The sequence below is a fragment of the Ceratotherium simum genome, chromosome 3, assembly GCF_057802395.1.
Source record: "Ceratotherium simum simum isolate JZ-2026a chromosome 3, ASM5780239v1, whole genome shotgun sequence".
Lineage (NCBI taxonomy): Eukaryota > Metazoa > Chordata > Mammalia > Perissodactyla > Rhinocerotidae > Ceratotherium > Ceratotherium simum.
The window spans coordinates 54069298-54082295 of record NC_141902.1 but is presented as its reverse complement, the minus strand read 5'-3'; the positions used below and the strand labels follow the sequence as shown (position 1 = coordinate 54082295).

The 12998-nt window shown below is 38.9% G+C and overlaps 1 protein-coding gene across 6 annotated transcripts in view; it reads left to right on the top strand.

Annotated features, from left to right (window-relative positions):
• The window catches only part of BNIP2 (BCL2 interacting protein 2), a 42020-nt gene that overhangs the window by 28411 nt on the left and 611 nt on the right, over positions 1–12998 (top strand). For 4 of the 6 annotated variants that reach the window (XM_087427957.1, XM_087427933.1, XM_087427929.1 and 1 more), the window contains one exon: positions 12519–12624. The exons of the other annotated variants lie outside the window; for them this stretch is intronic. In XM_087427957.1, coding sequence (XP_087284083.1) covers positions 12519–12579 — 61 coding nt within the window. In that variant the 3' untranslated portion in view covers positions 12580–12624. The remainder of the gene's footprint in view (positions 1–12518; positions 12625–12998) is intronic. 6 annotated transcript variants of the gene reach the window in all.

Below are 12998 nucleotides of genomic sequence, written 5' to 3'. Positions count from 1 at the left end.
ATACCTGCTATAATCTTTGCAGACTATATCTTCAATTTAGTATTGCAGGGTCTTCAATAGTATTACCCTGAACACACGTCAGGCTTAAAATGTGACTGCTCTATATTTTCTAATTGTGCATCTAACAGTGGAGAAGAGTAGTCTCTAAAAATTGTAATTCCCTTATGAACGATTTAGTAAACCCGGTGAATTACTTGAAAAGTAAGCCTTTCCACCCGTCTAGGGCTTGAAAGCTGCGGCCACATACCCCTCCTCTCTCCACGCCCCCGCCCTCCCCTTGCATGGTTTGAGTGGCGTGTGGGAGCGGGACCTCCCCGCCCCCTTGGGTAGTGTCACTTCCAGGTTCTGCGAGCACTTCCGGGTCGTCGGCCGAGCTCTGCGGTTTCTGCGGCGGCCGACGAGGTGGTGGGGGAAGTAGGTGTCTTCTGCTGTCTCCTGGCCGCTTCGGGGCGGGAAGCGCCTTACCCACAGGTACCGGGTGAGCCGGGCCCGCGCTCCCCGACGGGGGCTGGGGCCGCGGTCGGTTGGGTCTTCTCCGAGGGCTGCGTGGAGGGCGAGGGCCCTTCCCTGCTGGGGCCCGGGGTCGGCCCATTACGGATTTCGCTGCCGGGATGACCCTGCGGCCCGTACCTGGGAAAGGAAGGGAGTTGGCGGGAGGCTTGTTGTCCACGGGGCGCAGGCTGAACGGTCCAGCACCGTATTTTTAGCCCGGTAAATGTCTTAGAGCGTCCAGGGGGTTTGGAAGTTTTGGGGGTCCGAATATCGGGGGAGCGCATTCCTTGAGTGTCTCATTCTTGGGCTCCCTCCCTTGTTTGAAGTCTGCCTTCCAACTTCATGCGAACTCCGACAAGGGAATGAATTTAAACTGGATGGTTTGATCTAGAAGGACTAGGATTATTGAGTTACTTCCGAATGTGGAGCCTTCTAATTTAATTTTCTGAACTACAAGATGAAGGATACAGCTGATACAGCTAACGATTTGAGCATTTCTCAAGAAATTTTTTAAGAATCTAAGATCATTAAAGCAAGTAATTTTAACGAACGTTTAAATAACAGCTATTTTAAAATTATTTTTATTGAGGTATAATTGACATATAAAATGTTAGTTTCAGGTGTACAGCATAGTGATTCGATATTCGTATGCATTGCAAAATAATCACCACAATAAGTGTAGTTAACGTCCCTCAGACAAAATTTTTTTTTCTTGTGATGAGGACTTTTTTAAGATCTACTCTCTTAGCAACTTTAGAATGTACTATACAGTATTAACTACAGTCACCATGCAGTGCATTACATCCCCATAGCTTACTTATTTTATAACTGGAAGTTTGTAGCTTTTGACCCCCTTTACCCATCTCCACCCCAACCAACAATCCGTTCTCTGTATCTGTGAGCTTAGTGTTTCTGTTCGTTTTGTGTTTTAGATTCCACGTATAAGTGAGATCATATGGTAGTTGTCTTTCTCTGTCTGACTTATTTCACTTAGCAAAATGCCCTCAAGGTCCATTCATATTGCCACTAATAGTAAGATTTCATTCTTTTTTAATGGCCGAATAATATTCCATTGTATATATATACACCACAATTTTTTTATCCATTCATCCATCCATGGACACTTAGGTTGTTTCCATATGTTGGCTTTTGGAAATAATGCTGCAGTGAACATGGGGTACATATATCTTTTTGAATTAGTGTCTTAATCTTCAGATAAATACCCAGAAGTGGAATTATTGGCTCATATGGTGGTTCTATTTTTAGTTTTTTGAGGAACCTTCATACTGTTTTCCATAGTGGCAGCACCAGTTTACATTCCACCACAGTGCGCAAGGGTTCCCTTTGCTCCACATCCTTGCCAAAGCTTATTTCTTGTCTTTTAATAATAGCCATTCTACGGCCGGCCCCGTGGCTTAGCGGTTAAGTGCGCGCGCTCGGCTCCTGGCAGCCCGGGATCGGCTCCTGGCGGCCCGGGTTCAGATCCCGGGTGCGCTCCGATGCACGGCTTCTCCGGCCATGCTGAGGCCGCGTCCCACATACAGCAACTAGAAGGATGTGCGGCTGTGACATAGAACTATCTACTGGGGCTTTGGGGAAAGAAAGAAATAAAATAAAAAATTTAAAAAAATAATAATAATAGCCATTCTAATAGGTGTGAGATGATATCTCATTATGGTTTTGATTTGCATTTCCCTGATGATTAGTGATGTTGAGCATCTTTTCATGTACCTGTTGGCTGTCTGTATGTCATCTTTGGAAAATGTCTTTTCAGATCCCTTGCCTGTTTTTTCATCAGGTTGCTTTTTGCTCTTGAGTTGTATAATTTCTTTATATATTTTGGAAATTAACCACTATCAGATATATGATTTGCAAATATTTTCTCCCATTCTGTAGGTTGCCTTTTCATTTTGTTTGATTTGTTTTTTATATGTAACTATTATTTATATATTATATCAATTTAAACCTCTTTACTGTATTTAGTTATATTCATTGTGCTCAACATTCAAGTTCACTTGTCTTATCAGCTCAATTTAATTTAATATTTAACTCATATATTGTGTTTTTTTAGCATATATAAACATATATGTATATATAAAGTCAATATTTTGAATATGGTTCAAAATTTCTGTCTGTTTTACATCAACTACATTTGTTTTTCTTTTTACCTCTTGACCCCATTTACCCATTTTGTGCCTCCAGCTTCCTGCCTCTGGCAACCACCATTCTGTTCTCTGTATCTATGAGCTTTTTTTTTTTTTTTTCAGATTCCACATATAAGAGAGATCATACGGTATTTGTCGTTCTCTGTCTGACTTATTTCACTTAGCATAATGCCCTCAAGATTCATCCATGTTGTCACAAATGGCAAGATTTCATTCTTTTTTAATGGCTGAATAATATTCCATTGTGTATATATACCACAGTTTCTTTATCCATTCATCCATCAATGGACACTTAGGTTGTTTCCATATCTTGGCTGTTGAAAATAATGCTGCAGTGAGCATGGGGGCGCATATATCTTTTTGAGTTAGTGTTTTTGTTTTCTTTAGATAAAAGCCCAGAAATGGAGTTGCTGGATCATGTGGTAGTTCTATTTTTAATTTTTTGAGGAACTTCCGTACTGTTTTCCATAGCAGCTGCACCAGTTTACATTCCTACCAATATTGTACAAGGGTTCCCTTTTCTCCACATGCTTGCCAGCACTTGTTGTTTCTTGTCTTTTTGATAATAGCCATTCTAACAGGTGTGAGGTGATATCTCATTGTGATTTTGATTTGCATTTCCCTGATGATTAGTGATGTTGAGCATCTTTCCATTTACCTGTTGGCCATCTCTATGTCTTCTTTGGAAAAATGTCTGTTCAGATCTTCTGTCCATTTTTTAATCGGGTTATTTGTTTTTTTGCTGTTGAGTTGTATGAGTTCTTTATATTTTTTGGATATTAAACCCTTATTAGATATATGATTTGCAGATATTTTCTTTTATTTTGTAGGTTGTCTCTTCATTTTGTTGATAGTTCCCTTTGCGGTGCAGAAGCTTTTTAGTGTGATGTAGTCCCACTTATTTATTTTTGGTTTTGTTGCTTTTGCTTTTGGTGTCAGATTCAAGAAATCATCACCAAGACCTATGTCAAAGAGTTTACCGCCTATGTTTTATTCTACGAGTTTTATGGTTTCTGGTCTTACATTCACATCTTAATCCATTTGAGTCAATTTTTGTGTATGGTGTAAGATAGTGGTCCGGTTTCATTCTTCTGCTTGTGGCTGTCCAGTTTTCCCATCACCATTTGTTGAAGAGACTGTCCTTTTCCCATTGTATATTCTTGGCTCCTTTGTTGTAAATTAATTGACCATATATGCTTAGGTTTATTTCTGGGCTCTTGATTCTGTTCCATTGATCTGTGTGTCTGTTTTTATGCTGACATCATACTGTTTTAATTACTGTAGGTTTGTAATATAGTTTGAAATCAGGGAGCATGATGCCTCCAGCTTTGTTCTTCTTTCTCAACATTCCTTTGGCTATTGGGGTTTTTGTGGTTCCATACCGATTTTAGGATTATTTGTTCTGTTTCTTTGAAAAATATCATTAGAATTTTGATAGGGATTGCATTGAATCCATAGATTGCTTTGGATAGTTTGGACATTTTAACAATATTTATTCTTCCAATCCATGAGCATGCAATATCTTTTCATTTGTTTCTGTCTTCTTCAATTTCTTTCATTAAGATCTTGTAGTTTTCAATATACAGGTCTTTCACCTCCTTGGTTAAATTTATTCCTAGGTATTTTATTCTTTTTGATGCAACTGTAAGTGGGATTGTCTTCTTTATTTCTCTTCCTAATAGTTTGTTATTAGAACTATTGTGTAGAAACACAACAGATTTTTGTGTATTGATTTTGTATCCTGCAACTTTACTGAGTTTATTAGTTCTAACAGTTTTTTGGTGGAGTCTTTAGGGTTTTTTTAATATATAATATCATGTCATCTACAAATAGTGACAATTTTACTTCTTCCTTTCCAGTTTGGATGCCTTTTATTTATTTTTCTTGCCTAATTGTTCTGGCTAGGACTTCCAGTAGTATGTTGAATAGAAGTGGCGAGAGTGGGCATCCTTCCTTGTCTTGTTCCTGATCTTAGAAGAAAGGCTTTCAACATTTCACCTTTGAGTATTGATGGTTAGCTGTGGGCTTGTCATATGTTGCCTTTATTATGTTGAGGTACTTTCCCTCTATACCCACTTTGTTGAGAGTTTTTATCATAAATGGATGTTTAATTTTGTCAAATGCTTTTTCTGTCCCTATTGAGATGATCATATGATTTTTATCCTTCATTTTGTTAATGTGGTATTATATCACATTGATTTTTTCTGTGTGGATGTTGAACTATCTTTGCATCCCTGGAATAAATCCCATCTGATAATAGTGTTATGATCCTTTTAATGTGTTGTTGAATTTGGTATGCTAGTATTTTGTTGAGGATTTTTGCATCTATGTTCATCAGTGATATTGGCCTGTCATTTTTTTTTCCTTGTGGCATCCTTGTCTGGTTTTGGAATCAGGGTAATGCTGGTCTCATAAAATGAGTTTGGAAGAGTTTCCTCCTCTTCTATTTTTTGGAAGCATTTGAGAAGGATTGGTATTAATTCTTTGAATGTTTGGTAGAATTCACCAGTGAAGCTGTCTGGCCCTGGACTTTTGTTTGTTGAAAGGTTTTTGATTACTGATTCCATTTCCTTCCTAGTAATCAGTTCTGTTTAGATTTTCTATTTCATCATGATACAGTCTTGGTAAGTTGTATGTTTCTAGAAATTTATTCATCGTTTCTAGTTTTTCTAATTTGTTGGCATATAATTGTTCATAGTAGTCTCTTATGATCTTTTGTATTTCTGTGGTATCAGTTGTAACATATTCTCTTTCATTTCTGATTTTATTTGAGTCCTCCCTCTTTTTTTCCTGGTGAGTCTAACTAATAAGCCTTGTCAATTTTGTTTATCTTTTCAAAGAACCAGCTCTTGTTTTCATTGATCTTCTCTATTGTCTTTTTAGTCTCTATTTCATTTATTTCTGCTCTAATCTTTGTTATTTCCTTCCTTCTGCTAACTTTGGGCTTTGTTGTTGTTGTTCTAGTTCCTTGCAATGTAAAGTTATGTTCTTATTTGAGACTTTTCTTGTTTCTTGAGGTAGGCATTTATCGCTATGAACTTCTGTCTTAGAACTGCTTTTGCTGTATCCCACAAATTTTGGTATTTTTCCATTTTCATTTGTCTCAAGGTATATTTTTTATTGTCTTTTGATTTCCTGTGACCCATTGGTTGTTCAATAACGTTTAATTTCCACATATTGGTGAATTTTCCAGTTTTCTTTGTGTAATTAATTTCTTGTTTCATACCATCATGGTTGGAAAAGATGCTTGATATGATTTCAGTTCTCTTAAATTTATTGGGACTTGTTTTGTGGCCTAACATATGATCTATCCTGGATAATGTTCCATGTGCACTTGAGAAGAATATGTATTTTGTTGCTTTTGGATGGAATGTTCGGAATATATCTGTTAAGTCCATCTGGTATCATGTGTCTTTTAAGCCAACGTTTCCTTATTGATTTTCTGGATGATTTATTTATTGATGAAAGTGGGGTATTAAAATCCCCTGCTGTTGTTGTATTGCTGTCTATTTCTTCCTTTAGGTCTGTTAATATTTGCTTTATATACTTAGGTGCTCCTATGATGGGTGCATAAATATTTACAAATGTTATGTCCCCTTGTTGGATTGACCCCTTTATCATTATGTAACACCCATCTTTGTCTCTTATTACAGCCTTTGTTTTAATTTATTTTGTCTGATATACATATAACTACTCCAGCTTTCTTTTGGTTTCCATTTGCATGGAATATCTTTTTCCATGCCTTCACTTTCAGTCTGTGTTTGTTCTTGCATCTAGAGTGAGTCTCTTGTAGGCAGCATATAGATCGGTCTTGTTTTTTAATCCATTCAGCCACTCTGTGTCTTTTGGAGAATTTGGTACATTTACATTTAAAGTAATTATTGATAGGTATGTGCTTATTGCTGTTTTATTAATTGTTTACTGTCTGTTTTTGTAGTTCCTCTCTGTTCCTTTCTTCTTCTCTTGCTGTCTTCCTTTGTAGTTTGATGACTTTCTTTAGTGGTATACTTATATTACTTTATCTTTGGTGTATTTACTGTAGGTTTTTGCTTTGTGGTTACCATGAGGCTTACATATAACAGTCTATTTTTGATGATGATTTCCTTTGCTTTGCAGAAGCTGTTTAGTTTGATGTAGTCCCACTTGTTTATTTTTGCTTTTGTTGTCTTTGCTTTTGGAGTCAGATCCAAAAAATCATCTCCCAAGACCAATGTCAAGTAGCTACCGCCTATGTTTTTTTCTAGTTTTGTGGTTTCAGGTCTTACATTCAAGTCTTTAACCCATTTTGAGTTAATTTTTGTGTATGATGTAAGATAGTACAGCATGTGTCGCTTGACGAAAGGGATACATTCTGAGCAATGCATCCTTAGGCGATTTCATCATTTTGTACACATCATAGAGTGTACTGAAGAGGAACAAAATTTGCCACCGCAAAATATGTCTCTTAAGCATGAGAATTATTTTAGGCTGATTATTTTTAAGAAACAAAAGACTCTTAAAAGTTTTTCTTGTTACCTCCCTCTTAACTGCCTAAAAGAATTCAGATGAAAAAACCTGTCTCAGGAAGTGAGCTATCACCTTAGCATAACATGAACTAGGTGGTAGATAGGGAGGAATCTAGAGAAGCTTGTTTGTTGGGCTCCCCTCTGTGTTCTTCTGTTTCTATGGGGCCAAACACTTGTTTTCCAAACATTTGCTCCTTTTCACCTACCTGTGAATTGCCTTCCTTCCCTTTGAAGTCCTTGACTCTCCCCACCCCCAACATCTTCTTTTGTCTTTAGCTGAGGATGGTATTTAAGGTGACGGCTTTGGCCATGTTGGCAAGTTACTCTGTTTTCCTGGGTTTTTCCCGTGTATACATGTTACTAAACTTTTGTTTTTCTCTTGTTACTCTGTCTCATGTCAATTTAATTCTTAGACCAGCCCAAAGAATCTAGCAGGGTAGAAGAAAATTCCTTCCTCCCCTGCAGTACTTAACACAAACCTAGGCTATGTGATACTAATCTTATGGGACCGATATCATATATGCAGTCCATCACTGACCAAACATCATTATGTGGCACATGATGGTAGTCTAGTTTCACTCTGTTGTATGTGGCTCCAGTTTTCCCATCACCTTTTATTGAAGAGACTGTTTTCTCCACCTTGTGTATTCTTGTCTTCTTTGTCATAAATTAATTGACCATATATATGTGTGTTTATTTGATCTATATGTCTATTTCATGCTAATATCATGCTGTTTTGATTACTATAGCTTTGTAATGTTGTTGGAAATCAGGAAATGTGATGCCTCCAGCTTTACTCTTCTTTCTCAAGATTGCTTTGGCTATTTGGGTTCTGTTGTGGTTCCATGTAAATTTTGAATTGTTTGTTCTAGTTCTGTGAAAAAATGCCATTGGAATTTTGATAGGGATGGCATTGAATCTGTAGATTGCTTTGGGTACTATGGACATTTTAACAATGTTCATTCTTCCAATCCATGAGCACGAAATAGCTTTCCATTTATTTGTGTCATTTTTAATTTCTTTCATCAGTGTCTTATAGTTTTCAGTGTACAGGTCTTTTACCTCCTTGGTTTAATTTATTCCTAGGTATTTTATTCTTTTTGATACAATTGTAAATGGGATTGTTTTCTTAATTTCTCTTTCCGATAGTTCATTGTTAACTATGGCTATTTTCTAGATAACTCTTAGACTTTTGTCAAATGGGCCTGACAAGATTCTGTACTCCTACTTTGTCAAGTTTATGTCTCCCTATTGGGACCTCTTCTTACCCTTTTTAATTCCCTTCCCCTTTACTTACTTACTGATTTTACGTACTTATACTTAGTGGGGTTTTTACCTTCGTTCATTTATTGAAAAATATTTATTTGGCTGCTATTATGTGTCAGGTACTGTTTGTTCTAGACATCTCATTTATTTCAGTGAACAAAACAGACAAAAGTCCCTGCCCAGGTGGATCTTACATTCTATTGAAGGATGCAGAAAATAAACATAAAATAAGTAAATTATATAATGTGTTAGAAGGTGATGGTGCCATCAGAAAAACATAGGAGGATAAAGGGGGATTGGTAAGTTCCAGAGTGGAGTTGGGAGCTGGTATTTTAAATATGGTCATCAGCTTAGGCCTCATTAAGTATGTGCTATACTTGAAGGAATTAAGAGAACCAAGTGGATATCTAGGGGAGGAGCATTCTGGATAGAAAGAACAGCCTTTACAAAGGCTTACATAGACAGGAATATGTCTGTCATGTTCTAAGAATAACCAGGCATTGTGTCTGGAGAAGGGCAAGAGCAAGGGGGGAGATGGTCGATAAGGTCAGAGAGATAATAAGTAGCCAGATTATTATAAGGACTGAGTGAAATGGAAGCCATGGGAGGTTTTGAGCAGAGAAGAGATATGTTCTAACCTGCATTTTCAAAGATGACCTGGCTGCTGACTTGGGATTAGAGTGTAGGGGGCAAGTGTGGAAACAGGGAAACTAGTCAGGAAGCTATTCCGAGTAATCTAAATGACAGACGATAGTGGCGCAGGTCAGGGTGATAACAATGGAAATGGTGAGAAATCGTTGGATTCTGAGTGCATTTTGAAGGAAGAGTTTACAGGATTTGCTAGGGATTGGATGTGGAGGTAAGAAAGGGGAGAGTGAGAGGGGGATAACTTCAAAGGTTTTTGCCTCAGCCCATAGAAGTATGGAGTTATATCAGCTGAGATGGGAAAGACAAAAAGGAGAGATGTTGATTAGGCAGTTGGATCCAGGAGTGACTTAAGGGGCAAGGTCTGTGCTAGTATATGAATTTGGGAATCATCAGCAATGATATTTAAAGCCATGAGACTGAATGTTTTCACTAAGAAATTAGCATAGACAGAAAGCAGCAGAGGACAGTGTCTTGGGACATTAAGAGTTCAGGAAGAAGAGGAGCAACCAGCAAATGATACTGAGAAAGATGAACCAGTGAGTTTAAGAGAACAACCCAAAAAGTGTGTTGTCCCAGAAGCTAAGCCAAGATCCTTTATCAAAGATGAAGGAGTAATCAGCTGTGTCAAATGCTTAAGTCTGGTGAGGACTGAGAACTGAGAATTAGCTTTAGCAATGCCATTGGTGACCTTCACCATGTGTTTCATTTGAGTGCTGGAGGCAAACGCCTGTGAGGAGTGAGTTTAAGAGAAAATGAGAGAAAAGGAATGAGAGACAGTAAGTACAGACAACTCTTAGGAGTTTTGCTACAAAGAGGAACAGAGAAAGTGTAGCTGGAAGGGAAGTGGGTTGAGACTTTTATTTTTTTAAAGATTGGAGAAGTAGCCACCTTTTTGCTGATGGGAATGATCCATAGAGATGGGAAATTTGATGGTGAGGGAGAGAAGGAATAATTGAATTGTTGGAACAATATCCTTGAGTGTACTAGAGGGGGTAGGACCTGATGCACAGGTAGAGGGATTGTATTTAGGCAACAGCATGGATGGTTCAACTATAGTGACAGGCAAGGAGGCAATACCTGTACCATATGGGTACAGGTATTGGTAGGTGGTTAGATGCAGTTTCGAGAGTCTAGATGTTTTCATTGCTTCGGTGTCCTCAGTAAAGTAGAAAACTTTGTATCACACTTAGGTACTTTTATATGTGATGTTAGCACTTTGACATACCACCAAGTTATTAATTCACTAACAAATGCTTATTGAATACATATTACATACTAGGCGTTGTTCCAGGTGGTAAATATATAATTGTGAACAAAAGTCCCTACCTTCATGGAATATCTATTTTAGTGGCTGGAAACAGAATAAGCATATATATGTCAGCTTCAGTCAATGGTGTCAATGAAAATAAAGCAGTGTAAGGGAGAAGGGGAGGTAGGCCTTTTTTATAGATTGGTCACAGAAGTCCATTCTGATGAACTGATATTTGAGCAGAGATATGGATCAAATGAGGGAGTGAATCATGCAGGTATCTGGGAAGAATATTCAAAGCAAAAAGAAGAGCCAGTGTAATGGCCCTAAAGCAAGAACATCTTGCCATATTGAAGAACAGCACGGGACCAGTATGGCTGGAGCAGAGTGAATAAGAGAGTAAGTGGAAAAAGATAAGTTCAGAGAGGCAGTGGGGGGCCCTAGATCATGTAGACCTTGCAAACCATTAGAAGGACTTTGTTTTTTACTCTGAGATAGGATGCTGCTATATGAGGTTTTGAATAAATGGGTGATGTGATTTGATTTACGTGTTAAAAGGCTCAGTGTGGCTGGGGTGGGGGTGGGTAGGCAAGGGTAGAAAGCTATCACAGTAATCTTAGTGACAGATGATGGTAACTTACTGCTGGCAGTGGAGATGGTAAAAGTTGTCAGATTCTGGTAATATTTAGAAGGAAGAGCTGAAAGGATTGGCTGACAGATTGGATACAGGGTGAGAGAAGTTAATGTTGACTATAAGGTTTTGGGGCTGTCTTACTGGAAGACTAGATTTACTGTTTAATGAGGTGGCAAACTGAGGGCAGAAAAGATTTGGAGAGGTAGTGCAAAGGGCTTCTGGACCCAATTCCAACGTATGTGCATGTGTGGAGGCTTCCCTGCACCAACAAGTTCTCAGACACCAGCAGGGTGTCCAAGAATTCAACTCAAGTCTGACACTGTCTATGTGGAGATAGAATCAAATTCCATGCGTAAAGGACTCAGTCCCATAAGACCACCCCCCACTTCAGACATCAGTCACAAGTCCCAGGTTGTGACCTGTACTTCTGGCCAACTGGCTATAAATCAGAGGTTCCCATGAGCCCCTTTCCTCAGGTTCAATTAAGTTGCTAGAGCAGCTCACAGAACTCAGAGCAACATGTTACTTACTAGATCACCAGTTTATTGTAAGAATATTAAAGGATATGAATACAAAAGATATTAAAGGATACAAATCAACAGCCAGATGAAGAGATAAATAGGGCGAGGTCCCGGAAAAAGAGCTTCTATCCTGGAGCCTGGGGCCCAGCAAGGTGACATGTGGAAGCATTCTGGTTCCCCAACCTGCAAGCTCTCTGCAAAAAGATTGACCAGCCATCCTTTTGGGTTTTTATGGAGGCTTCATTACGTAGTCATGATTGATTCAGTCATTGGGCATTGAGAATTGATGCAACCTCAGGTCCCCCATTCCCGGAAATCAGGAGCTGGAACTGAAAGTTTCAGTCTTCTGATCACAGGGCTGGGTCTCCTGACAACCAGCCCCCACCCTTGGGTGGAGTCCAAAAGTCACCTTCATTAACATAAACAAGAAATTCCTAGGGTTTTGGGAGCTGTGAGCCAGGAATTGTGGACAAAGACCACATATATATGAAAAACATATTTTGGTCATCTGAATGACCAAATATATATTTCTTATAAGTCACAATATCGCAGGTAGTATCAGGAATTGGTTTTTGACGATTTAATTTGAACTACCTACTTGATATTTCCATCCACCGTCAAGTAGACAGTTTTATATATGGCAACAAGGGGAGAAGTCAAGACTGGAGATAGAAATGTGGGAGTCGTCCGCAGATAGATAGTATTGAAAGCGGTAAGCCTGGGTGAGGTAACTATAGGAGTAAAGCATATAGAGAGGGGAAGACATAAGAAGCCTTAGGGCACTTAATTAGAAGTCAGGTTGCTGAGGAGGAATCAGCAAAAGAAAACAAACAGTAGTATCCAGTGAGGTGGGAGCAGAGACCTGAGTGTGGGGTCCCAAACGCCAAAGAAAAGGTTTCAGGAAGGCAGAAATGATCTAGTATATCAAATGCTCACAAGGTGTGTAATGTGAAGACTGATATCTGATAGTTATTTTTGCTGAGTTTTACCTGACGACTGTTCCTTGAATGTGTCTCCTGTCCACCTCTAAACTGACAGTGCTGTGAAGTCAGGGATCTCACACGTGACACGGAGGAGACGCTCAGCAAGGATTTGTTGAATCTGGACTGCTGCCACCCTCAACTCTGTCTAATCTCACACTCAAGTACGTTCTTCACATTGCTGCCCATTTGTCTCTCTTTTCCTGCTTGGAATGCGTCAGTGGCTCTCTGTTACCTGCACTGGAAAACCCTGGCATCTCTCCTGACGGGACAGACCCATCCAGACCGTCTTTTTCAGCCTCATCTCCTACCACTTCCTGTTCATACCTACACCCTAATAATACAGAACAATTTATAGTTCTCTCCACAAACTGTGCTGTTTCATCCTTCTGTGGCTTTCCTCATTCTATTCTTTTGGCCTAGGATGACTTTCCTCCTTTGCTTGGCTAAAGTCTAGCTTGAAGAATCAGGAAGTTTTTGTGAGCTAATTCATTCAAGTCCACAGACAGCCTCCCTAGTACACTGTGTATATCTCGAT